This window comes from Juglans microcarpa x Juglans regia, chromosome 7D (assembly GCF_004785595.1).
Source record: "Juglans microcarpa x Juglans regia isolate MS1-56 chromosome 7D, Jm3101_v1.0, whole genome shotgun sequence".
In the NCBI taxonomy this organism is placed as follows: domain Eukaryota; kingdom Viridiplantae; phylum Streptophyta; class Magnoliopsida; order Fagales; family Juglandaceae; genus Juglans; species Juglans microcarpa x Juglans regia.
The window spans coordinates 26554104-26582053 of record NC_054606.1 but is presented as its reverse complement, the minus strand read 5'-3'; the positions used below and the strand labels follow the sequence as shown (position 1 = coordinate 26582053).

At 38.0% G+C, this 27950-nt stretch overlaps 1 protein-coding gene and 1 long non-coding RNA gene across 2 annotated transcripts; both read right to left on the bottom strand.

Moving 5' to 3' along the window:
• Nucleotides 1-4833: 4833 nt before the first annotated feature.
• LOC121239542 (RGS1-HXK1-interacting protein 1) lies at nt 4834-14814 on the bottom strand. The gene is made up of 8 exons (XM_041136810.1): nt 14778-14814; nt 14548-14738; nt 14357-14434; nt 7126-7178; nt 6413-6549; nt 6268-6332; nt 5291-5349; nt 4834-5179 (listed from the first exon to the last, which is right to left on the bottom strand). The coding sequence occupies exons 2-8, from the start codon at nt 14717-14719 to the stop codon at nt 5087-5089; spliced, it is 657 nt and encodes a 218-aa protein (XP_040992744.1). The 5' UTR covers nt 14720-14738; nt 14778-14814; the 3' UTR covers nt 4834-5086.
• Nucleotides 7965-11386, bottom strand: LOC121239543. Its single transcript, XR_005935318.1, has 2 exons — nt 8700-11386; nt 7965-8574 (listed from the first exon to the last, which is right to left on the bottom strand). It is a non-coding gene; the product is annotated as an uncharacterized LOC121239543 (long non-coding RNA).
• Nucleotides 14815-27950: the final 13136 nt, after the last annotated feature.

The following is a 27950-nucleotide window of genomic DNA, read 5'->3' as shown; positions in this document are numbered from 1 at the left end:
AACTAGTTCAGGTCAAAACGGGTTGACCCGTTAAAACACGATTGCTTAACGGGTCACTTACCTGTTAAGAAAATAAAATTTACCTTTCTACCATTAAGACCTAAAACTGAAAAATGAAAAAACCCTAACTCTAATAACCCACGCTGCCCCCCCTCCAGTTTTTGAATTTGGCTTTCTCGGATTTCTCCTTTCTTAAGTCTTGACACCGGCTCCCTCCAACCAGTTCTCTTCACAATGACGTCACGTCGCCGCCTCTTTTGGCCTTTTCAACCCAGCAACTCGTGTCGGCCGTCACCCATGCAGAGACTGCAGAGTCACGGACTCTTCACCCTAACTCCGTTGCCCATGCAGACCGCACAAACTCGGACTCGCGCCTCTCGCCGCCCATGCCCGTCACCCACTGTAAGTCAATCCAGTCAAGGTTTCTATTACCTTTACGTATTGTTTGGTTGTCGAGAAAGAAGAAAAAAAATGGGAAAACGATGTGTTTGGTTGCCCACTGTAATTACCATTTATTTCCTTGCATCTTCAAGTGCCTGGAAAATTCTTAGTGGGTCTGAAATCTGAATCATCTGATGATCTTTCCTTTCTTTGACTACTGGTTTTGTGCCTCTTTTCATCTTTAGTGCAGTTTCATGCGTGCTCTGTTTTTGTGCTCAACTTCTGGGTTTGTGACATTGTGTGCTCTGTTTTGTTCTTTAATCATCAAGACTAGTCTGTCATATCTTTTGTTCTTTCTCTCACCTGATGATCTTACTACCCATATGCAAAAAAGTCAATTGGATCTTTACTTGGATGAACCTAGGATAGATAGAAATGCAAAGATTGACATTCTTTCCCTTGGAATGGAAATGAATTTCATTATCATGATCTTGCTTGTATAGCTCGTGACATTTTGAGTGTTCTAGTTTCTACAGTTGCATCTAAATATACTTTTAGTGTTGGTGGGCGTATCATTGATCAATTTAAGAGTGCACTAAAATTAGATATTGTTGAAGTATTAGTCTACACTAGAGATTGGCTATATGGCGAGGAGCCAAGTAATATTATTTTTACCTCATTGAATAAATAATTGTAATTTTTCGATACAATAAATATTATTTGATACAAAACTTTATCTATATCTTTTTTTTAATAGAAAAATAATAAGAAGTTAAATTGGACGAGTTAACCGAAGATGTAATGGAGTTGGAGAACAACACGGGCAAGGAGGACGCTCCACTCATTCTTCAAGCTCTAAATTTGTTTAGATCTGTGTTTTTATTATATTTGGGATTGTAACATTAATATATTTACTATGTGTGTTTTGTTTATTATATTTGGGATGTAATTTTAATATATTATTACAATGTGTGTGGATCATATTTGTTTAGATTATAATTTTAGACTTGTAGTTAATTTTTTATTTTGTATAGATATTATTTTCATTAAATATTTATATAAAATCAATCAGGTCAAATGAGTCATGTCGTATCGTGTCTGTTCAACTCATTAATGTAAACGGGTTGAAACGGGTTGGGTCATGTCGTGTCGTGCCGTGTTAATTTATTTAATATTCATTAACGGGTCGTGTCGTGTCAACCCGTTATCTTACCGTGTCGTGTTTGTTTTAAAATTTTGACACGAAATCCTTAACAGGTCGTGTTCGTGTTGACCCTTTTAAGTGTAATGTACATACCTTGACACGACACGAACACGACCTGTTAACACAATTTGACACCCCTATATTTAACCCATTTGAGGGTTACTTTTGACATTTTAATGGAAAATCAGTTGGTTGCTAAGCTAAGCTAAGCAAATGTAGATTTGGTTATGCAAAAATATCCTACTGGGGTCACCTCATTTCTGCCAAGGAGGGAGGATAGACCCAGATAAGATAAAAGCCATGTTGGAATGGCCCAGATCTAAGTCGATTAAGTCCTTAAAGGGCTTTTTGGGCCTAACTAGATACTATAGAAGATTTATAGGGGGGATGGGGTCATAACTACCAAGCTAACAAGTCTACTGAGGAAGGACAATTTTAAGAGGGATGAGAACGCCTAGGCTGCCTTTGAGAGACTTAAACAGCAGTGACTCAACTACTAGTTTTATAGCCTTACCCAATTTCCAGTCCCCATTTGTTATTAAATGTGATGCCTCGGAATAGGCCATTGGAGTTGTATTGAATCTGTTGATGTAAGAAGGAAAGCCCCTACATTCTACAACCAAGCCTTGAAGGGAATGGCTTTGTTATTGTCAACTTACGAAAATGAATTATTGGCATTAGTGTTGACAGTACAAAAATGATGTCCCTATTTGCTAAGGCAATCTTTTATGGTCAAAACTGACCACTAAAGTCTCAAATTTCTACTTGATCAAATGGTGGAGACTATGATGCAACAAAAATGGATAGCGAAGTTGATGGGCTATGACTTTACGGTGGAATATAAAAAAGGAAGGGAGAATACAGTAATAGATGCCTTGTTAAGGTAAAAGGGGGAAGCTGACAGTGGCTATGATTTCATTGCCTAATTGGGATTGGAAAACAGAGATCATCTCTTTATGCTTCGGATGAGAAATTACAAGCCCTATGGGGAAGGCATCTAGCTGGGGACTGGCCCTCTCACTACTCAGTAAAAAATGAACTCTTATTCTACAAGAACAAAGTGTACATCCCTGATAACCATACCTTCATAAACAAATTGTTGAATCTGGTGCACAACAGCCCTATAAGGGGACATCTAGGCTTTGATAAAACTATTTACAGGCTAAAGATATTTTATTGGCCAGGGCAATAGTCTTATGCCAGTACTTTCCTTAAGGGGTGTGATACATGTCTGGTAGTAAATGTGGATAACAAACTCCCTAGTGGTCTACTACAACTCTTACCCGTACCCTCAAGGCCATGGGCAAACATTACTATGGATTTTGTTAAGGGCTTACCTCCATCAAATGGGTCAACAGTTTGTGGGTCATAGTTGATCAACTTATGAAGTATGCTCATTTTGTGACAATTTCTCATCCCTACACAGCTAAGGTGGTAGCTCAATTATTTATGAAGCATGTGTTCAAGTTACATGGGATGCTGAGTTCCATTATTTAGATAAGGATCCCCCATTTACCAGTAAATTTTGGAATGAATTATTTTCACTACAGGGGGTTTAGTTAGCCTTTAGCACCACCTACCACCCTCAAACAGATGGCCATACAAAGACGGTGAACAAATGGGTGAAAAATTACCTACGAATCTATGTGGGTGATAGGCCAAAGGAATGGTCATAATAAATTGCCCTAATTGAATGGTGCTATAATTGTAATCAACATGCATCTCCTAAAATTACCCTCTGAATCCCTCTACAGCTACAAACCAACAAGACTATTAAAATATGTGGTTGAACTACCAGAGTAGAGGAGGTTGAAGTTACCTTGCAAAATCGAGATCAAATCTGGCACCTGTTAAAGCAAAATATCAGTAGGGCTCAAGAGAGAATGAGAAAATATGTTGATCAAAAGAGAAAGGAGCAACAATACGAGGTGGGAAACTGGTCTACTAACAGCTCTATCCATATCGCCAATTTTCCCTTCATTAGAGAAAAGGCATCAAGCTTTCTACTCGCTTCTACGTCCCATTTCAGGTGGAACAAAAGATCGATGAGGTGGCATACCACTTGAAGCTGCCAAACATGGTTTAGATCCACGTCTTCCATGTCTCACAGCTAAAATGCAAACTGGGCTAGCACGTAACCCCCATTACCACGTTGCCACCAGTGGATGCTCAAGGAGTTCTGAAGTCTGAGCCGGATGAGGTACTAACTCGATCGATGAGGAAGTTCAAAAACAAACCTTTAGTAGAATTGTTGGTTTGTTGGCTAGGACAACAAGTGGAGGATGCATTGTGAGAACTGTACTACCAGCTGTACTCAGATTTCCCTCACATTGTGGGCAATATGTTTTAGGTTTCGTTTGGTTCATAAACTTATCTCAACTCATCATTACAACTTTTTCAAATTTCAATACAAAATATAATAAACAATTCAATTTTTTCAAATCTCAAAATAATAATAATATTAAAAAAATAATATTTTAACAATATTTTATTATCTCAACTCAACTCAATTTAATATCCAAACACAATTTTAATAGAAAAGGGGTTGTGAGACGCCGACATGGGAGGCTTGAATATATGATGAGAAGTGTCTGTCGGCTAGGAGAATGAAACCTAGAAAAATGCTGGAATGAGATGTGAAATGGGTCATTGGCTATAAGGAGTTGTGGGCTGAATGCAAAGGTCCTGGAGGTGTTGTTGTGATCGTGAGGCAACTGAGTCTTTCGTGGGCCGTGGGCCCTCTTAAGGCCTTTTATCTTGTTTTTATATTTCCTGTAATTAGCTACTAGGTCCTTTTAGTGCCTTTTCTGTTGACCCATGGGGCTTGTTTGTAAGGTAATACTCTAAGTCGGTAGTGGATGGTTATATACGCACTAAGGGAGAAATGAGAAGATCATCCAGAATATTCTCAAATCTTGTCTTGTATGCATGTGGAGGAGCTCCCCTTGAAGAGAGCAATTATCAATTTCAGATCAATTACAGTAGTCATTTCCTTTCCATTCCCTGTTACTTTTCTATTGCATTACTAGTGTATTACAGACTTCAATTTTTTTTTTCTTTTCTTTTGCTTAACATCCTCTTTTCTGTCGAGATTTAAAATTTATATCATGCATCACAACTTGTACATTTATCATAGGTTAGACATCATCTTGCTCTCAAATAAGTAATCACCCTCTGCCTTAAATCAACATCCTATGAATGATTTTAAAGGGAGAAAGGGAGGAGGGTTTGAACTTCTAAACAAAAAGTTCCAACATCAATTATGCTTATGCTCGTTACAGATATAAATTAACTTAAAAGTGATTTCAAGCCAGGCCAAGTGAAACCAAAACCAAAAGCAAATTATCGACCAGATCAATTCTACTAGAACTACAGATGTTGGAAAATGACAAATAGCAACCAAATTATCCTTTACCACATATCTCCTTTCCTTCGGTGCAAAATATGGGATCATTACAAAAGCAGAACTGGGAAGCAAGGAATGTCCTCAAGATATTTCTATTATTTCGAGGGAACCCCTAATTCAGAAAACTTCGTTATCCGTTTGTCCAGTGTAATTCTCTGCTGCTTTAGAAGTGAAGTCATAGAAGCAATCTAGAGAGATAAGGGGGAACTTTCGTTAAGAATCAATCATGATCTAACCAAACAAGAAGTCTGAAAACATTTGGAGAAATTCGATGAATTATGAGCACATGTTCAACTTGCCTCTGCTCGAATTTTCAAAGCCTCCCTACCAGGGATCTCTCGCAGCATATCCATCAAATCTAGGAAAAAAAAAAGTAATAATGAAGCAGTGCACAGGATAGAAGAAGCTCAACAGTGAGGAAAAAGAGAAGAGAATTTTGAAATTAGGTTTAACATTTATATGGGACCCAATTTGGATCACCCATGCACTACTCTGTATCGTATTAGGAGCTCCTGCTTTACAATCTTACATTTTCTTATGTCAAAAGTACGTCTGTACTTTTCGCAAACTTTTAAATATAACAAATATGGCCCATGGGTCATATTATGGCTCTTCTTATCCCTTCATTTATTTTATATCTTCCTCTCTTCTTTTCACAGTTTTAAGACAACCAGGCTGAAACAGAACCATTTCAACTCTTAACCCACAAAATTCAGAACCCGCTCAACATTGCATCAGTCAGAAAACCAAAAACTCCAAAACTTTCAAGCTTGTTAGACCTGGGTTACTCTTCACAGCCAACAAAACAGCCCCTAAAACCTGCTTCCACTCTTTTTGAACCCCAAACTCCAGACCTTTTGTTGCACCGTTGAAAAACACTAGACCCATACATTTTTCAAGTATTTCCCATTGCTCAACCCTCTGCACCCTCCAATTTGAGAGTTTTTTTTTTTTTTTTTTTTCTTTTGCATTATTTCCACTGCAAAACTTGCAAAATCCATAACTAGCCTTGTAATCAACAAACCATAAAATCTAAAGCCTTTTATTATTACCCAGACAATATTGGTCACAACAAAACCTATCTCTCAATAATAGCACCAACCTACATAAGCAAAATCATACTGATCACCTTTATAAACTACACCACAGCACTACTTACAGCCAAGATAAAGAAAGCCCAAAGAATAGGCAAGGATCTGATAGTCATACCACCTCATTAACAATAAAACAAATGAGTGAAGGGGGTGGGGGGTGGACGAAGGGAGTCAATGCAAACCTGCAGCTTGAGCCTCAACCCCACAAACTGACTTCACACACTGTTGGATTTGCCTTCCAGCATGCCTACAGATATTACTTGGAATAATCAGATGCAAGGAAGAAACAATTGCCATAGACTTATTTTAACTGAAAACAACTTCTACTTAAGGCCAGTATAGCCGCGTAGCATTTCTTCTTCAGCAAGTGCTGCCCTTTCAAGCAGTTTTTTGCTCTCTTTCTTCATTAGATCAACAGAAAGGCCTAACTCCTTTACGTTCTTCTCAGCTCTAACAAACCGTGCCTGCACATATATTTTAAGGAAGGAAAACGAAAAAGAAAATATCAAAAGGATGGAAAAGTACAATCCGGAATATTGAAAGACATGAAACTTGGGAACTGGTATCTTAGGGCTCGTTTCGACACTTAGAATATCTCATAATATCTGTGAATAGTAGTTAAATGGTTTGTAAATAGTAGTAAAATGGTTTGAGTTAAGATGTTTTATTGGGTTTTGGGAAATGAGAGAAAAAAAGTTGAATAAAAATATTATAAAGTTAAAAAATTGTTTGAATATTAATTTTTAATATTATTTTGTTTTGAAAATTGAAAAATTGTATTTTTTTTGTGTTTTGTTTGGGAGTTTGGGAAAGTTGTAATAATTAGGTAATGATTAGATGAAAAAGTTGAAGATTTGAAATTGAAAAGTGTTTTGTGTTTGAGTGATGTTTGGGAATGAAATATCTGAGAATATTTTAGAATAGCCCTAGTTTCAGTTCTAAAGCAAGTCACAATTGCCAATAAAACTGGATAGATACAGAAACAACTTTTCTATCATATTCATAGGTCGAGGCATCCCTGGAAATAAACAGAAGGATACCTCCTCACTTTGTAGACGACCCAATGTATGACGAAACAAAAACTTTCTTGGGCCTGCAAACAAGAAAACTCCACGTAAGAATCAGTTCAAGTGGGGACTTATGAGGCAACACTAGTGGATGTAGGGAATTTGAAGTACACGAGAGATATGCCTAGATCAGTCAAGATATTCATTATTGAAGACAAGATACAAGGAATAAGAAATTATCTCTTTTATACATATGAGAAAAAATCTGCATAACAACAACACAAGAATAAGAGATTATCTTATTTCCCACTGTACCAGTACTCGCATCAATATAGTCAAAGGCCTCTTTTTTTGTTTTGATAAAGTGGAATATAACTAAGGCAGGAGCACTTTGGATGCACTCGGGGCATAAAACCAATCCTACCCACCAAAACCATGTATCAAGTAATCCAGGGGAACTCCTAGGACATAATCAAATCCATTATGTCTGAGTCTACAGCTCATTCCAAGCCCAATCCTTTGATCACTAGGCTGTGCCTAATCGGTAAAGGCCTCTTTTATTAGACGTATTAGAAGAGGAAAGAATATATATCACTTCTCTTTGTGTATGAGTTATTCTTAAGAGCACTCTAATTGGATTAGGCATCCTAGCTCAAAGTAAAAAATTTGCCTAATAGAGCATCAAAAACACCTGCGTTGGATTAGGCAAGTCTAAATAAATTTGAATTTTGAGCTACAGTGTTTTGGGCCTTTCGGCTCCTCGGTCATATATGACCTGTTACTGTAGCTTGGTCATATGTTTTTTTATTCTTTCATTTCATGCTACAACAGTCAGAAGTCTATTCCCTATAGCTTTTCTTCTTCCCCCTCCCTTCCCAACGAGACTTTATCTTTTCTCTCCGTTTCTCTTCCTTTCTCTCTTCCATTTCCTGGTTTTGCCCCTCGGTTCCCGTCGTCTGGAGATCTGACACTGATTAATGGGTACATGTATTGGCTCGGCCTTGGGGTGTACCTTGTGTGTATTGGCTCAGCCTTGGGGTTTATTTTAACTCTGATTTTAGCTTGTTTTTGCACTGACCGGATTTGTCAGTTTGAACTTGTGTTTGTGTGCGGAAAATTTGTGGTTTTTTTTCATTTCTGCAACTGTCTCTGTTTGTTAGGAGGCTGGACTTTCGGTTTATTATATGTTTTCGTATAGAATTCTTATTTCGTTTTTGTTATAAATCCAGAAAAGGGCATTCGGATCTCTCTAGTTTTTCTTTTGAGTTTTCTCGTATCTGTTTCTTCCTTTGTCTTCCACCTTTTTCATGACTTCACAAGTCTTTGAATATCTTTTTCCCAGGTTAGTTTGATTAGATCCGCGTATGATCGTTGCTTTTGTTGCTGTGGATCTGAGGCTCATTTTTTTGGTTTTAGACTTTGGATTGGTTTATTGACATCGCATTGCTGTGGCTTTCGGATAAATGTTTGATTAGAAATTTTCTTTCATTGCTTGGAATTTAATGGCTACCATCGATTTCTTATTGTGAAATTAAGTTTAGTTTGTATAACATCGATCTGAGTGTGATGGGTACTGCATTTTAGCTTTGTGGATGGTCTGAATTGACTTTTTTTTAAGAACATAGATATAAGAGATTTACTATAGTAAGATTGAGAATGAGAATGCTATTTTTTTTAACTTTATTGATTTAAGTATCCAGCATGCATATGAAATACTATGGATGAGTGATTTAAGTATCCAGCAGACATCTGTTTATGCATGTCCGTACAAGTGTGAAGGAATTAGGGGCATACATGAAGCAAAACATCAAAGGCTATTCACATGTTTCCAGCATTTAATTTATGTTTGTAATGCTTTGAGCTTTAACTTATAAAAGCAGATACCTGCTAATCATTAGAATCACAATGTATGAGCCTGTGGTCCGGGGAAAATTAAGGAAGATGCTTAGATAGAGAAATAAGTTGTTTAAATCCAGCTAGCTTAGATAGGAAAATCTTATGGATATTCCTTTTGTTGAGAGTTCCTTTACATGGTCTAACAATCATGCTTGGTCTAGATTGGATAGATTTCTTATATCCCCCCTTTATGGAGATGCATTTTCCAGATGTATGCCAAAAAAGACTACCCAGGACATGTTCAGATCACTTTTCTATATTGTTGGATTGCGGAGGCGTCCAAGGAGGACAAAGGTACTTTAAATTCAAGAACATGTGGTTAAAAGCTTATGGGTTTGTGGAGTTGATTAGATAATGGTGGAGTTCATACCAGATACAGGGCACTCCAAGCCTTATTTTGGCAGGCTCCGAAGAAGGACTTGAAGTTTTGGGATGAACAGGTATTTGGCAATGTGAAATTCCAGAAGAAGACATTATTACAAGAGTTACAAGGTTTGGAGGACATAGAAGTAGAGAGTATTCATTTGAGGGAGAACGCCCCCAAAAGCCAAGTCATCTCAGAACTAGAAAGGGTGACTCTAATGGAGGAGATTTCTTGGAGGCAAAAGTCAAGGGCCTTGTGACTAAGGGAGGGGGATAAATGTACAAAGTTTTTTCATCAGGTAGCCAACTCACATAGGAGGAGGACCAATGCTATCGAGACCCTGACCATAGATGGCCTTGTTTCCTCAGACCAATCAGTGACCAAGGATCACCTTGCTAGACATTTCAAAGAGTTGCTTTCTGAACCATTTCATTGGAGGCCTAGATTAGACGGTCTATCTTTTGAGGCAATTGATTAGACCAGTATGGTTTGGCTTGAGAGACCTTTTGAAGTACAGCAAGTAGTTAGAAAAATGAACAGAGACAAAGCTCTGGGCCCCGATGGTTTTACTATGGCATTTTTTCAGACTTGTTGGGATGTGGTGAAAGAGGATGTCATGAAGGTTTTTCATTAATTTTTTCACTTTTGGGAAGTTCAAGAAGAGTTTGAATTCTACATTCATTGCACTTGTCCCCCTCCCCCTCCTTGAATTACCCGAGGTGCACGTGCATGAAACACCCTGCCGAGAGCCTGTGCACCTTCGGGATTAGTCAGGACACTGTTCCTAGATAATCGATGCCAATCAAAAAAAAAAACTTGTTCCCAAAAAGGTTGGTGCAATGGAGGTGAAGGATTTTTGTCCTATTAGTCTCATGAACCGTATGTACAAGATAATTTCAAAAATTCTTGCTAATAAGATGAGCTTAGTCATGGATAGAATCATTTCTAAGTCTCAAAATGCATTTGTAAAGGGAAGACAAATATTGAATTCAGTCCTTATCACTAACGAATGCTTGGACAGCAAGATTAAGTCAGGAGTTCCAGGTATTTTGTGTAAATTAGACATGGAGAAGGCTTATGATCATGTTAATTGGGAATTCCTATTTTATTTGCTCAGGAGATGTAGTTTTGGGGAGAGATGGAGGTTGTGGATGAGGCATTGTATGTCCATGGTTAGATTCTCGATTTTGGTGAATGGTAACCACGTGGGATTCTTCAACAGTTCGCGGGGGTTGCGAAAGGCGATCCGTTATCACCCCTCTTATTTGTTATTGTCATGGAGGCTCTTAGCATAATGTTGTCGGCTTCAGTTGCGGGTGGTTTTTTCTCAGGTTACTCGGTGGGGGATACTAACCATGGCTCTACCACTATTTCGCATCTTTTGTTTGTAGATGATACACTATTATTTTGTGAGGAACACGAAGGTGATATCCAATCTTTGAGGGCTATCTTGCTTTGCTCTGAAGCAATCTCCGATTTAAAAGTAAATCTTTCTAAATCTGAGTTGGTTGCTGTGGGTAACATTCGCAACGTAAGGGATTTGGCCAGCCTATTGGGTTGTGTGGTTTCTTCGTTGCCTGTGAAGTATCTTGGCCTCCCACTGGGAACATCATTCAAAGCCAAGATTATTTGGGACGAGGTGATAGAGAAGATAGAGCGAAGGCTAGCTGGGAGGAAAAGGTTGAATTTGGCTAAAGGGGGTCAGATTACCTTAATAAAGAACACACTTTCAAACCTCCTCATATATTTCTTATCATTATTTCCTCTCCCAGCTAGTGTTGCCTTACGGATTGAAAAACTTCAACGAGATTTTTTGTGGAGTGGAGTCATCGAGGAGTTCAAGTTTCATTTAGTTGGTTGGGACAAGGTGTGCTCTCCAATGAGGGGTGGCGGATTGGGAGTTGGCAATTTGAGGGTCTTCAACAAGACTCATTTAGGAAAATGGTTGTGGAGATATAATTATGAGAAGGAAGCATTATGGAAGGTGGTAATTAATACTAAGTATGGGAGTGTTTGGGGGGGGGGGGGGGGGGGGGGTGTTGGTGCTCTAATAAAGTTAGGAGGGCATATGGAGTGGGGTTATGGAAACATATTCGGAAAAGTTGGGGGTCCTTCTCTAGCCACCCTAGGCTAAGTATGGGGGATTACTTCTACATTGTGAGTTTGCAAGAGCCTCATGGAATTACTTTTTCAGCAAAATGGGATTAGCATGGGTTATGCTGGGAAGGGTGATTGACCTACTAGCTAGTTGGAGAGGGATCAAGGGGATACCCCAGATTGCAGTTGTGTGGAAGATGGCTCCCATTTGTCTATTTTGGTGCATTTGGAGGGAAATGAATGACCGAAATTTTGAAGATCAATAGCGCCCTTTGGAAGAGTTTAAGAGTTTTTTCTAGAAGACTTTATTTATGTGGGTCATTGTTATAGACTTTAATGGTCTCAACTTTCATGATTTCCTTGTATCCGTTTCTAGTTCCTAGCTAGGTGTAATCACATGTATACCTCCTATGTACTTGGGCTATGCCTATTTAAATATCAATAAAATATCTTCTTACTTATAAAAAAAAAAAAAAAAATTCAGCTAGCTCTGTTTTCAATCATTATGTATTGTTCTATTGTCCTCTATTTCCACTTGTCACTTTAACCTCGATATGCTTTAATAAAATGTTTTATACTTCTAGATGTCAAAGCAGTTTAAAAGGAACTCTCTCTTTCTGATAAAATCCCCTCGGGCCACTTCCTGCATTTGAATTCACAGGAGGCTAGCAGAAAGATGCAGCCAACACTAAATGCCTTGGAATTTCCTTTTGGGATTTCCTTCACTTGCTCTTTTTTTTTTTTTTAACCTAAACTCCCAGGGAGACTAGCATAGCAACCCACTACCATGGCCTCCCACTTAAATCGTAGTTCAATCCCAGGGAGAATCGAACCTGTGATATAGGGCTCATGCACACAAGTTCGCCCTTACCACTTGGGCTACCCATTGAATTACACATTGAATTAGGTCTATTTACACATTGATAGATGTTGTTTTCATTTTTATGCAAATTTGTTTATACGTAATGTTTCTTAGCAGTCTTAATAACCAGTTTTTTTTTTTCACTTATCAAAAAAAATAACCAGTTTTTTTCTAATAAAGTGTATGAAATAATCCTACTGTATTAAGTGTAAAGAACGTATCAAGCTTATGCTGTGTTTGGATAATTCCAGGTTTGTTGAGAAGTATGGCACACATATTATAGTTGGAGTGAAAATGGGGAGCAAGGATTTAATATATGCGAAACAACAGTGTTCATCACCTCTCCAACCTGCTGATGTACAGAAGAATCTGAAGGATATGGCAGGCAAGATGTTTGCAGATGGGAATGGACAGCATGGAATGAATTCAATTGGGAGGCAGAAGGTTTGAAGGATTTCTATCTGTGCACCACGAATTATGATCTTAACTGAATTAACTGAGGGAGTTTTATCTTGTAGTGCAAAGCTATATTCATGTTCATAACTGGATGGTTGCAGTGTAGCCTTTTCACTTTTATTCTTTAAAACATTATGTTTGGTTGGTAATTAAGACATTTATATGGAATTTTAGGTGTAAAAAAATTGTACTTATTAGTGTTAAATGACCATTGAAAATATAATTGTTTAAACAATAATTTAATTATAATATGATTATTAATTAACATATGATCGGTCAAACTACAAAATATGACAAAAATAAATTAGATAAAAAATAATAAAAAATATTAAATTAATAGTATTTTATTATTATATAGAGAGTAAATGAATAATACAATGTGAGAATATGTTTTGAATGGAATGGGCAAAACGCAAAACATGTGATATTAGCTAAAATTTGACTTTGACTTTGCCTTTGCCTTTGCCTGATCCAATGAGGACGCTCTAAAGCCCCATTTGGATGTTGAGCTGAGTTGAGTTATTTATGAATAGTAGTGAGTTGAGATAGTGGAATGAGTTTTGTGGGGCCCACCTAAGATGAGTTTAAATGTGTTTGGATATTAAGATGAGTTTAGATGTATTTATAGAAAGTTGAAAAAAGTTATGGATCCCATATGTAAAGAGGTTTTTCAGCTGAGTGATGTTTAGTGATTTGGGAGTTAGGTGTTTGGATGTTAGACTCAGCTTAAAATTAGACTAAACTGAGTTGATCTCAGTATGTTCCAACATCCAAACAGGGCCTAAGAAATACTGAGCGAAGTATTTTTAAAAAAATGACCTCAGAAGAGAAATTATGAAATCTTTTTTATTGATTCTATCCAGAGAACCTTTTTTTTATACAAAGGGTGGGGGGTTCGAACTAGGTTTTCTCATTTGGAGATCAGACTTTATGCCATCTGGTCTAAACGACTTTGGCTTTCCAGAAAACTTTTTGATTCGACTAATGGGGGCAACAAACAAAAAAAAACTTATTTTAATAAAGAGAATGTATTAAAAAAAGTATATAAATAATACGAAATAAATTAAGAAATAAACAAATAAACTAAGGCAAACAGATTGGCACTAGGGTCTTCACTATCCTTTGATCTGGATCTGGAAAATATCATATGGGCTACGGCCATCCTCCAACCAGAAACTAAGTTCATAGCAGTGTCGCAGACATGATAGACCCTGAGCGCATGAGAGTGCCAGTTGCGCAGTCACCACCCATTGGAAAGCAACTTCCAAAATTTTTGCCCTGATCCCAAAAGTTGGCACAGACATGAACATGCCCATTCGCATTTTTAAGTTCTTTAACTTCTACGTAAGCAGCCTCCCGCACGGAAAACGAATACAAATTCCACGGAAGTTTTGCAGTAGAAATATGGTTTAATGTAGAAGGAATACAATTCGATTGCTCATGAAAAGATTGGAAGTTTACACTAAAACGAAATGCAATCATATCACGATGTATGAGAATCAAACTATTCATAGAAGATGGAAAGAGAAGTATTATAAGTAAAGAAGAGAGAAAAATGAGTAGAGTGGTAGCGTGGGATTATGCAGTACCTGGAACGAGAACGAAAGCGGCGGATAGGGCAAAACCAACAGCCGCAGCCGGATGTTCCCTCACCCTTATCAACTTATCTGAAATATGTGATAGAGGCATCTACTTGATTAGGGGTTATAACGATAAGACTAGAAATGAACGCCAAAGAAAAAGAAGAAAACATCTAGATTTATGCGTATTTTAGTGTGACCATTAATCTTTTGGAAGAAAGTATCTTCGTAGCTTCTGTACTGGAAAACCAAATCCCGGACGGAAAGGCCGAATTCCGAGACAGTACGACGCACATCCTCTGCAATTGATGGTATTGATGATGCTTGTTGTTCATGTTTATTTTGCTGCTCCGACGACGCCGTCTCTGCCATTTCCGGTTTCTTTTGCTCTCTCTTTCTCTTCTCTTTTTTCTTTTATTATTTTGTAGGCCTCTCTTTTTCTTCTCTTATTATTAGAAGAAAATTTCTTTGAGAGCACAGCTAGATCTATAAAAAAAATTACATAAAAAGTAATTTTATAAATTAACATATTTACACTTATTCATTAGATTTATTATACAAGAAAAATAACTTTATAATTTAATGAATCACGTCAAACCATATCCGTCTATAAGATTAATTTTGTATAATCTCTGTAGGTAGAGTATTTCCCTTATTAGAAAAATTCTATTCTAATTATTGTTATTATTATCTATTTTACATTAAAATTAATTTTATAATCTGACATACTATATCAAACCACGTCAATTTATATAGATTTACTTTTTTTTTTTTATAAGAAATGGCTTTCATCTGTATTGCTTCAAGGATTACAAGAGATCTTATCAACCCAAATAACATGGGCGATAGACTCAGGTACAAGATCCCCCCACACTATCAAGTCGTCCACATTCCATGCCATTCTAGCTAACTTATGAGCAACACAGTTACCTAACCGATTAACATGTTGACATAAACAAACATCAAAAAGAGACATCAATCTTTTACCTTCTGAGGTCAAATTTCCTAAACATGCTGCAATTTGTAGTGCCTCTTGTTGCAGATTGTCCACTACTGTCTGGCAATCTGATTCCACCATTAACTTTGTGATCCCAGATTGGAGACATAGCTGGAGACCCCTAAGTACTGCTACTAGCTCGACAGTTTCTGGTTCATCAATATAGAGTTCTACCTTGCTGGCTGCAAAGATAACATCTCCTCTTCCATCTCTAAGCACTGCTCCAATCCCTGCTTTCTTCTTATCAAAAAACAAAGCCCCATCAATATTAAGTTTCAGAAAACCCACTGGAGGAAGACCCCAACAACAGTTATGATGATTCTGGTTTGTGCTTTTCTGTTGAGAGAGAAAAACATAACTACTTTGGACAGAAATAGCATGATCAACAATTTGTTTAATGGGTAAAGTGACCACATCATGTATTTTTTTATTTCTCCTGAACCAAAAACTTCATGCTATCAGGAAGAAATTCTGCAGTTCCTCTTTTGTACAAGTATTGTGCACATGTTGGATTAAGTCAAAGAAGTAGAGAGGTTTTGGGATATCAAATATACTAGGCAAGTGACCTTTCCAAAACTCGACTAACTGAGGGCAGAAAACAATGGCATGGCCCAAATCTTCAACCTGTTCAGAACACATGCTGCATTTTGGATCAAGATCAACATGTTTCTTGAGTAGGTTTGAGCAAGTTGGCAAGCAATCTTTGCAGAGTTTCCACGCAAAAATCCTGACTTTCAATGGCACCTTCATTCGCCAAATTGCTCTCCATAGGCTGTTTAACTTATTGTTGTTAGAGCTCTGCCCTTCTGAATCACTAATGACCCTTTGTAACAGTTTGTAGGCACTTCGAATACTGTATTCCCCACTTTTCTCTTCAGTCCACATCCACCTATCTTCATTCCCCACTGGACAGATAACTATTCTCAAAATTTGCTATGTTATTATTGGATTGAAGAGAGCTCGTACTTTTTGAGTATCCCACCATCTATTTTCCACACTGATGAGAGAGTCCACTGTTTCTGTAATACCTTCCTGAACCCCTCCTATTATTTTCTCCTGAACCAAGTTTATGTAACCAGGCACCCATGGATCTTGCCATATCCTTGTAGTCTTTCCATCTCCTATTCTCCTTTGACATCCCTGCAAAAGCAAAGATCTTGTTTCCCATATTCCTCTCCAAGCATAAGAAGGGTTGTGACTAAGCTTTGATTCCAGAAAAATTTGTTCTAGAAAAATATCGTACTTTAAAAACTTGATACAACAGGGAACCCATTTGAGTAACAAGCCTCCATCCTTGTTTTGCAAGTAGAGCTTTGTTAAAAAGTTTAAGATCTTTGAAACCTAGCCCCCCTTGGAACATTGATTTGCACATTTTCTTCCAACTAACCCAGTGGATCTTCTTTTGGTTATTAGAACTGCCCTACCAAAATTTTGCCATCTAACTCTCAAGATCTTTAAAAAGACAATCGGGTAGTTTGAAACAACTCATAGCATAAGTTGGTATGGCCAAAGCCACAGCCTTGAGTAACACTTCCTTTCCTCCTTGGGAGAGTTGTTTTTCCTTCCAACATTGCAACTTCTTCCATACTCTTGACTTGATTTCAGAGAAGGCAGTAGACTTCTTCCTCCCAATCATTGGCGGCAAACCCAAATATTTTTCATACTGTTGTATCACACTTCCACCCCACAAATTTTTTATGACCTCTTACATAGAAGCACTTACATTTTTACTAAACACCATACTCGTCTTTTCCATGTTCAATTTTTGCCCAGATGCCAACTCATACCTCTTTAAAACAGCTTGTAATTCAAGATTAGTGTGCACATCAGCCTTGCAAAAGATGACACTGTCATCAGCAAAAAGTTAGTGGTTTATAACTGGAGCTCCTCTGCAGATTCGAATACCAGGTAACACTGAGGCCATAGCTGCTTGTTTCAACAACTGAACTAGCCCCTCAGTGCCTAATAGGAAGAGATAAGGGGACAATGGGTCCCCTTGTCTCAACCCTCTAGTTGGACTAAAGCACCCTTTTGGAACTCCCTTCAATAAAACCGAAAATGAGACTGAGGAAACACAAAAGCATAACCAAGTTGATCCACCTAGCTTCAAACCCCATTTGAAACAACCCTTTCCAAGAAATCCCACTCAACTCGGTCATAAGCTTTACTCATGTCTAGTTTAATGGACATATAGCCTTGCTTCCCCCTTCTTTTGTGTCTTAGAAAATGAATAATCTCATAAACCATTAAAACATTATTTGTAATTAATCTACCTAGCACAAAAGCTGACTGTGATTCCAAAATTAACAAAGGTAGAAAAGGCTTCAATCTGTTAGCTGACACCTTAGAAATAAGCTTGTAAAGAATATTACACAAGCTAATGGGCCGAAATTCAGTTACTCTAAAGGGGTTTTGCTTTTTTGGAATAAGACATATAAAGGTATGGTTTAAGCCTTTTGGGAAGACACCAGAATTTAGAGCCTCTAACACTGCCTGGGTCACAGAAGAACCTAATGTATTCCAATATTTTTGATAGAAGATAGGGGGCATACCATCAGGGCCAGGCGCCTTTGTTGGGTGCATTTAGGCTAGAGCAATATTGACTTCTGCTGCAGAATATGGTTTGGTCAACTCTTCATTCATTTGAATGGTCACTGTGGAACCCACCTGAGCAACAGACTCCATATGGTCCCTCTCCACTGAACTAGAGAACAATTGCTTGAAATAGTTCACCACCAAATCTTCTTCCCGCCTTAGCCATTTGTTCACTTCTTCCCTGGCCTGCTTGTTCTCTTGGATATCCACACCAGTAGGATCATTTTCTTGCAATAGTTTTAATCTTTCTTTTGCCTTAGAAAGCTGAACTTGGACATTACCAAAACTTGATTTGTTCCACTTCTACAATTTCACTCCCACGGTTTGAGTCCATTGCAACCAGGAATTTAAGTCCCCCTTGCACTCCTATCCCTCCATGAATCTTTAATGATCCTAGAGCAACCTTCCTCACCTATCCACATTGATTCAAACCTGAAGGGTTTGTGGCCTTTTCTTCGAATTTGAGACCCAGTTGTATCCACCCACAAGGGGATATGATCTGAGTAAGCCATTGACCCGTGAACCACAAATGCCAATGGATTGTTCAAACACCATATTTCATTAGCTAGAGCTCTGTCTAACCGAGCACTTATACATGCTGAATTTCCTCTTATGTTTGACCACGTATAAAGACCCCCCTGGTACCCTAAATCCTTAATACCACAGTCATTTATAGCTTCTCTAAAATTGTTCATTTGCCACTCAGGTCTGTCTACACCCCCCCCCCCCATTTCTCATATTGGTGCACAATTTCATTAAAGTCGCCAATTAGTAACCACCCCAGATCATCGTCACATTTTAATAATCTCATGATGTCCCAAGTGAGATGTCTATTAGTCACCTCGGGAAATCCATAGATACCTGTAAGATACCATCTCCTCCCGCTTTGCTCCTTCTCAACAATAACAGTATGAATATGATTTTTTGAATATTGCAAAACAGACAATTCCACTTCTGTTTTCCAAAATAAGGCCAAACCTCCCCTTCGACCCTCACAACTAACTGCTAAGCAGTTTACAAATCCAAGACGATGCTTACATTTGTTCATTTTAGAAACTTTGAGCCTGGTTTCCTAAATGAACAGAATGTTGGGATCTTCCTTCATAACAAGATCACGAAGGTTTCGAATTCCCCGTAGGTTCCCAAGCCCACGGGAATTCCAACTCAATGTTTTCATAATGTCTGGCGGGGCTGACTAGCAGCCTCCACCATTTTCTGTATATCCCCATCACTTAGCTTCCTAACTTTTGACAATAAACAATTTCCTTCATCACTTACCTCCATCCTCTGTTTGATGCCAGAAGATCTCTTGGTGACAGAAGTAGCTCCCCCCTGAGCACGTGCTCTGCATTTCCATCTGTTACCCGCCCCCTTCACCATTGTCTGGGCCTCAGCATCTTGTGTCTCATGCATGCAGGCCAGAGTGGGTGTACTCTCCTGGGCTTCAGGCCCGTGATCTTGACAAGGCTCATGGCCAAGCCCAGGCCCGCCAGACTCTCCGTGCTCAGTTTCACCATACCCATACCCATGCCCACCATATCTGTTATTAGTAACAACCCCCTTCTGCAGTTGTTGCTGCTGCCCCTGTGGGGGACTCGCCTTGGTGGCTACATGGTCCCCACTTTCTGATTCCCTCTCTCAACATTCCTTTGCGTCCGTACGTACCTTCTCCGCGACTCCACCTACACACATTCCTTTTTCTATTTTAGAATCTATTGAGTGGGACGCAGAGTGCCTGAATTGCCCCTTGTCAGATCCTCGTTCTGACCACCTCTGTGCCGTATTACTCCCTGAGGTCTCCGTCTCCACCACCCCATCCTCTTTACCAGTTTCATGGCCCATCTTCCATTCTCCTTTTCCAGCGTATCCGTTACTGGAACTCGAAAACGAGCGCCTAAGTCCAGTATTCTCAGCTCGAAGCCATGCCCCAAACTGCTTTCCTTTGGGAGTTTCCTCCCCTTGATCACCTCTGGTGGCTGAACATCCTTTCTCTCCATGCAAAAAGCCAACTGCACGTAAAATAGATTTTGGGTAATTTTTCATAATGGAAATGAACCCAGACCTTTTTTCCTTGTCCATTGATGAATCGTCCTCTAGCAATGGCCTTACACAACGGCATTTCCACCTTTACTCGCAAGTACTTCCCCTACCCTATTCCATCGGTTTCCACATCAACATCAAGGCAGCGCCCTACTGAATCTCCAATCTATTTTCCCCCTTCCATCGACATACAACCCAGGGGTAGCTGATGAATCTATATCCAGAATACTTCACTATCAAAAGATATACGCCCTGGTTGCATAATCTCGTCATAAGGCATTAAAAGAAACAACACATTATCGAAAAGCCACGGTTTGCCTTCGAGGATTCTTTGCTTATCAGCATGTGTGGCGAAAGTAACCACAAAAATGTTTCTATCCACTTCCTGAAACACAGCTCATTTGCTAATCCTCCAAATTCTTGCCATTGTACTACCAATGATTTCTTTCCCAACATTACGCTTCGAGCACACCTTCCCAATCAGACTCCTCTCACCCTTTCTTTGTATCTCCTCCCCACTGCCATAATTAACTTCTTGACCTTCCATCATCAGCCCTTCTCATCCCACTTAAGAAGACCTAGATGATACTTTGAGCAAAACCCTACTATTTCACCACCTTTGGAGTCGACGCGAGTCTAAACCAGAGAGGAGACTTCTGATTTGCCTTTACTTAAAATTATTTATATAGATTTACTTTTGTTTTATGCTTTTGTACCTAAAATATTTCACTTTTCGTCTCTTAACCTTTTTTTTTTTTTTAGTGAAACTATAAATTGAACAAGTCACGTTAAAATTATAATCCTCTCTGTCATAACATATATGTAGCATGTAATATTAAGATCCATTTGGTTACACAAATAATGAGATAAGATGAAATAAAATGAAAAGTTGAATAAAATATCATTAAAATATTACTTTTTAATATTAATTTTTATTTAGAATTTGAAAATTTTGAATTGTTTTTAAATTTGAAAAAATTGAAAATGTTGTTTTGAGATTTGAAAATTTTGAATTAGTTTTAATATTGTGTGAGAGTTTAAAAAAGTTATAATAATTAAATGAGATGAGATACTTTATATAATAAAACGAGACCTAAATCACCTTAGTTTATAGCATCTCAAATATCTAGCATCTCATATTATAAACAAGAATATAGATTTCTTAGTTTATCAGTTCCCTTTTATAAGATTTCTATATAGACACCACTCTAAACAAATCTTGAACATACTTAAGGAATGTTTGGAAATAATTTTCATCTTATCTCATTTTATTTCTTTTCCAAACATTATTAAAACACAAACACTTTTAAACTAATCATTACAATTTTCTCAAACTTTTAAACAAAAAATAAAAAATAATTCAACTTTTTCTAATCCCAAAACAAAAATTTTATTATAACAATATTTTAATTTTGTAAGATTTTTTATTCAATTTTGTCTCTCTCTTTTCTCAAAACCCAATAAATATTTAACTCAAACTATCTCACTCCTATTTACAAACCATCTTACTACTATTATCATCTCATTTTATCTCCAAGCATCGCTTAGTTTTATTCTAACAATATTTAAATTTTATAATATTTTTTATTCAACTTTTTCTCTCTCTGTTCCTAAAACCCAATAAATACTTGGGAGCCAGATTGGGGTAAAAAAGAATTTTACACCATCCAATCATAGTTTGACACATATAAGTTTTAAGATATGTAAAATAAAATTGGTTGTTTGGAAAAAAAATAGAATTAGTTGCAGGTTTCTCCCCACCCCTCATTCCTGTGTTTCTCTCCTCCCCTATGTTTCCTCTTTCACCCCCTTCTCTCTCTCTCTCCCCTCAAGGTCTAATTTTCGACCCTTATTCTTGGCCCCCATCTCTCTCTCTCCTCAACAAACAAGTTCACGTTGTCTCCCTCCCTGCCATTCGCTTCCCTCAATCTCATCACCCAAAATGCAAAATATACTAAACCCAATTGAATCAAACGCACTTTGGTTCCATAGTTACTAATTTCTTGCTATTCAACTCAGAAAACAACAAATACATACCGTATAAAACATTGATTGAAGATATGCGAACTCAAGCAAACAATTGAATTGAACGCAATTTGGTTTCATAAATGCTAGTTTCTTATTTTTTATTTTGAAGAAAATTAAAGATTAAAGATACCCATAAGTTTTGGTACCTAAAATGATCCTTTTGCTAATATTTGAGGAATTGAAGCCAACGTTCACATTCGAGATTTTAGAATGAAGAAATTATCAACCACTTTGGTTTGTTCACATTCCTCAACAAACATGTTCATGTTCTAGAGTTTGGGTTTGGAAAGAAAGAACCTAGATTTTTACTGTTTTCTAATGCTTGGATTTGATGAACAACAGATGAAAGAAAGAAAACATAAGATATTTATTGGCCAAGTACATATGGTCTCCACTTCTAAACAGAAGTCACCAATGCCAGAAATTCCTTTTCATAGGTAGAAAGAGATAGAACTCTACCTTTTAGGACCTTACTCATAAAGGCAATGGGCTGGTCGAACTACATCAATACTGCCCCTATATCCCTTCCACTTGCATCGCATTCAATGGTGAATGGGTGTGAGAAATCTGGCAATCGCAGCACTGGTGACTGGGCTATTGCTTGTTTCAACTCTTGAAATGCCTTCTCTGCTTCTTCAGTCTATGCAAAAGTTTTTTTTCCCAACAATTGAGTGAGTGGTGCATCAATAAATCCATAATGTTTGATGAATTTGCAATAGTAGCCAATGAGACCAAGAAAGCCACTAAGAAATTTCACAGTGATGGGTGTTGGCCACTCTAACATGGCAGATACCTTGGAGGAATTTGCCTTAAATCTTGGACTTATAACATGGCCTAAATACTCAATTTCTGAAACTCCAAATATGCACTTTGAAAACTTGGCATACAGTTGATGTGTTAGTAGAACCTGTAATACTTTTTCCAAGTGAATCAGATGGTTTGCCCATAACTTAATACACTAGGATGTCGTCAAAAAACACCAGCGCAAACCCTCTCAAAAAAGGAAGAAAAATCTCATTAGCCCCTGAAAAGTAGAGGGGGCATTTGTGAGGCCAACGAGCATCACGAGGAATTCATAATGACCCTCATGTGTTCAAAAGGTTGTTTTGAGAATGTCATCAGGCACCACTCTGATCTGGTGATAACCAAATTGCAAATCTAACTTTGAGAACACCACCGAATCATGTAACTCATCTAATAATTCATTAATTACAGGTATAGAGAATTTATCCCTGATTGTCTGCTGGTTCAAGGCCCTATAGTCAACACATATGTGCTATCCACCATTAGATTTCCTCACTAACAGTACTGGGGAAGAAAAAGGGCTAGAGCTTGGTCTTATAACCCCAGACTGCAGTAGTTCTGAGATAATTTTTTCAATTTTAGCCTTCTGATAGTGTGGGTAGCGATAGGGTCTGGTTGAAATGGACTGGGTTCCTTCTTTGAGGAAAATTTTGTGGTCATGAAAGCGAGGAGGTGGAAGACCCAGAGGTGTGGTAAAAACTTGCTGGAAGTGTTTCAGTAAATGCTAGATATCTTTAGGCAGCGTTTGGGAATCATCTTTTGTGTCTTCAAAAGTCAACTGAAGTAACAAACCCCTCCCCTTATTTACTGAAGTCAAAAGGGATTTTCTGCTACCCTCAAATGATAGGCCTTTAGGGCTGAGGCCATTTAGGCTGATGTTTTTACCACAAAAGTTAAATTGCATGGCCATTTAAGAAAAATCCCAAACTATAGGCCCTAATGTCTCTAACCAATTTACTCCTAAAACCAATTCACATCCACCCAATGCTAGCATGTAATAATTGAAAGTGAAATGGTTACCTTGGAGTTTGGTGAGCACATTGCTGCAGAGGCCCTTACTATAGATCAAATCTCCATTAGCAATTCTAACCGACAGTTTGTTAGAAGTGTCCATCTTCAATCTTGTTTTTGCTGCAATCGAGAGGTCCATGAAGTTGTTTGTGCTGCTTGAGTCTACCAAAAGTTGCATGGTTTTTGGGCTAGGTGTGCTAGAAATGGCATTGAGTTATATCTCAAGTTTAGTCTTAGAGGTCACAGGTGGAGCTGTAACTTCAGGGACTGCTTCACTATTGTCTTCCCCCATATCAACATTGTCTCCCAATTCATCTTGGCTTTGTAGCAGATAGACCTTAGGGTTTTTGCAAAGGTGGGCAAGACTCCATTTTTAATCACAATGATAACAAAACCCTTTTTTCCTCTTCTCATCCTTGGTTGCTGAAGAGACTCTTCTTGCAATAGGTAAATACTTAGAGCCCTTGCAGCTACCTCGAGAATCCTGCACTGTTAGAGTTACTTCCAGATAGAGAGGGTGCCTTATTAGATAATGGTTTGAAAGACCTCCTAGTGCTTAGTAAATATTCCTCTTAGATTTTTGCAAGTCCAAAAGCAGCTCCAATATTGATAGGGTTAAGCATACATATAGGGAGCTTGATCTCATCCTTCAGGCTATTAAGGAAGCAACTGAGTTTATGGTGGTTTGATAAGCCCCTTAATCTGTTTGAGAGGGCCTCAAAATGTCCCTTATAAGAGACCACAATGGATGTTTGCTTGAGCCGAGTAAGAGCCTACATTGGGTCATCAGGGCCAAATCTAAGAAGTAAGACCCTTGTGAAAGTCTCCCACGTATTAAACTGGCCAAAATTTGTTGCATCTTGGTACCATACTAGGCTTATCCATTCATGTGATACAAGGCTATCAATAAGCATTGTGGAGGAGGTGTTTGATAATATTCAAAGTATTGGGTGGCCTTAAAAATCCACCCTAAAGGGTCATCCCCTTCAAAATGAGGAAACTCTAGCTTAACTCCTCTCATGAATCCTCCTTTGTGAAACATATGATCCCCATTACCCCCTATTTGCAGCTCTCTGTTAACAACATTGTTTTGGTTTGCTACCAGAGTATGAATCATATATGTTAACTGATCCAGTCTTTCCTTGACATCTTGCGGGTTCTCTTCATGGGCATCCACTTGCCTCTGAAGGTTTTCTTGTTGTTGCTTGAAGTGTGTGCCATCAGCCACGAGGATTGTTGGCTCTAGATACCAGTGGATAGAATACCAAATGTAGATAACAGAGAAAAATAGCTAGAACAGATTGGAGATATGAAGAAGAGATGGGTTCTGAAATACTGTAAATTCATTCATTCATAAGGATAGTGATAAAGGATTGTTTGAGGCAATCCGTCATCCAGAATATTCAAAAGATGACAAAACTCATTCACACCTTACAACAATTCTTCCCTTTCCATTTATCCCCTCTAACATCCCACTAAGGAAAACGACAAAAAAAGTAAAACAGAAGCAACAAATTAACAGCTACGGCAGTCTCTCGATCTAGCTTCAAACACAGCGTTTCATGTAAATAAAACACAGTGTTTCACCCTTGCATCAAAACGGTTCATTTTTCCCAGATGGAGTAAATGCCTCGTTTTGACTCTTGCCAAATGACTGCGTTTCGAGTTCCAGACATCAACTACTTCATGATCTCTTCACTTCAATTCCATTTCTCAATACTTCATTTTCACTACTTCTTAGCTAGGGTTTGTATCTTCTTCTTCCCTAGCGAGGCTTCTCACATAAATACAATGCTTGAAATACACGAAATTTTGAAAATGGTACCAAAAGATGGTATAGTCCCATAATTGTGATCATAATGATGATTGTTGAAGAAATCCAATTATTAGGTTACTTTGAGTCATTTATTGCAGAGAGTATTCTGCATTAGGAGATGGAGCATAGAGTCTAATTGTGTGAGGTAATAGTTAAAAATAGTCAATCCCACATATTACGCCATACTAGATATGGTAGATGACAAAAAAAAGGTCATTTTCAGCAAAAGAAAGCACGTACAATTTTTTGAGAAATGAAGAAGAAACTGGTAGGTTGGGCTTTTGAATACTTGCACAGAAAAGGGATAAACCAAAACAAAAACAAAAAAACAAAAGAGATTTAAATCTAGCATCCATGAGTCGTTATATAGTTTAGAGAAATAGGTAGCTATGAGTACTTGATACGATGGAGCATAAGTGGCGGAGTGTGACAGTTGTCTATTTTGTCATCAATGTGTGTAGTACACATGCCGATGGCCAAGTGCCGATAATGGATTGATTAGCAAGGTGGCAAGAAAGGGAAGCAATTGTGTAACATACGGGTCCTAAATTAGGGTTTAGAATTATTATTATTAGTAGTGTTTTGATTATTTTTAAGATCAGTTTTGAGATGGTGATTTTAATTGATTTGGTTTCTTCCACTGTCTACACCCCGTATATCCCTTTGTTTGATTTTCTTTGAATAGTTTCCTAATTGGTAACCAATTCACATGGCAAAAACCCTAATATAAATCCTCTTTTCCCCACCACAACAGTCCCTCCATCAAATAGAATTCTCACGGCTAGAAACCTTCCCACCCACGTGAAACCAAAATTCTTCTTCTACACACTAGAACTACTCCCTCAACAAAGCCATACAGCCTTTCCCACAACAACCAAGCACCTACCTTGCAAGAAACCACCACAGAGCACACCGATGGTAAGCCCTCCTTCCTCCGAGATGTGCGTTGACCCTTAAACCCCTCTCTGTTGCTCTCTCTCCACTATCAATAACCAAACAGCCCTTGTGTTTTTTCTCAGCCCACAGTTGACCACAGGGAACATCGGAACACCACCCAGGTTGCACAAAACTCGCCGACCAGCCTGGTTGTATTATTCATAAACACTCTTGTATGTTGTTTTACATGGCTTGGTTTTACGTGGGCAAGTACTAGTTGAAAAACCTTATTTTTCAGAAAATATTTAATAGTTAAATTATGTTTTTTTTTAAATAATAATATATTCCATATTCTCATTCCACATAAGAAGAGATACAAAGTTTTTCCAGTTGGATATAAGGTTTAAGCCAATCTGGACAATCCTCTAACCATACCACCATATCCTCACATTGCAGAGCAAATTTAGCAAGTTTATGAGCTACCACATTACTCTCTTTAGGGGTGTATTGCAGTAGCCTTCTATGTCGATACCGGCACTTCAGCATTATATTTTCAATTGCTTGTCCAGACCATGCACAATTCTCTTCTCTGGCTTGCACTTGCTTGATTACTTTCATAGCATCCCCTTCCAAGATAGTTGCCTCAATACCAATTTCCTTACAAAACATAATAGCTCTCCAAAGTGCATTTGCTTCAGCCACCACAGCATCCTTAACAACTTTCCCAGGCATACACAAAGCAATTATAACATCTCCTGCACAATCCCTGATTATAATATCAGCTCCCATTTTTAGAGTAGATTCCTCAAACCCAACATCCCAATTCACCTTGTAAGAGAACTGTGTTGGAGCTTGCCAAATAACATTTTGATTCACAGGGGTTGAACCAAAAATTTCACATCTGTCTGCACCCTTAGCTAGAATATACTCCTCCCTATTTGTCATAGCAGCAGCAATCACTTCAGTTGGACTCTAAAAGGAATTCTCAAAGATCCAATTATTCATTCTTTGCCATACCTTTTCTGAAAATAAAAGCCATGCCTTCTAATTCACTCTTCTGCAACTCTAAGATAATTCAGTCCATGTGTCAAGAAAATCTTCTTCTCTGCAGATCAGTTTCTGTGCTTTACTCATTTTTTCAGACCATACATTAGAGGTTGCCATAGCTCCATAACACATGCCCACTTGTTTCGTCCAGCTACTCACATATTGGACATAAACCAGATTTTGTAATCTTCCTTTTTAGCAGATTACCCTTAGTAGGCAGACAATTAGTTAAAGCTCGCCATATAAGTACCTTAATATAATTAGGTACATTAAGCTCCCACATTTGCTTCCATACTTGATTTACTTCATTTCTAATAGATTGCTCCCCCCCATGCGGTCTTATAATCTCCATCGCAATATAATAATCACTCTTAATAGAAAAAAAAAGT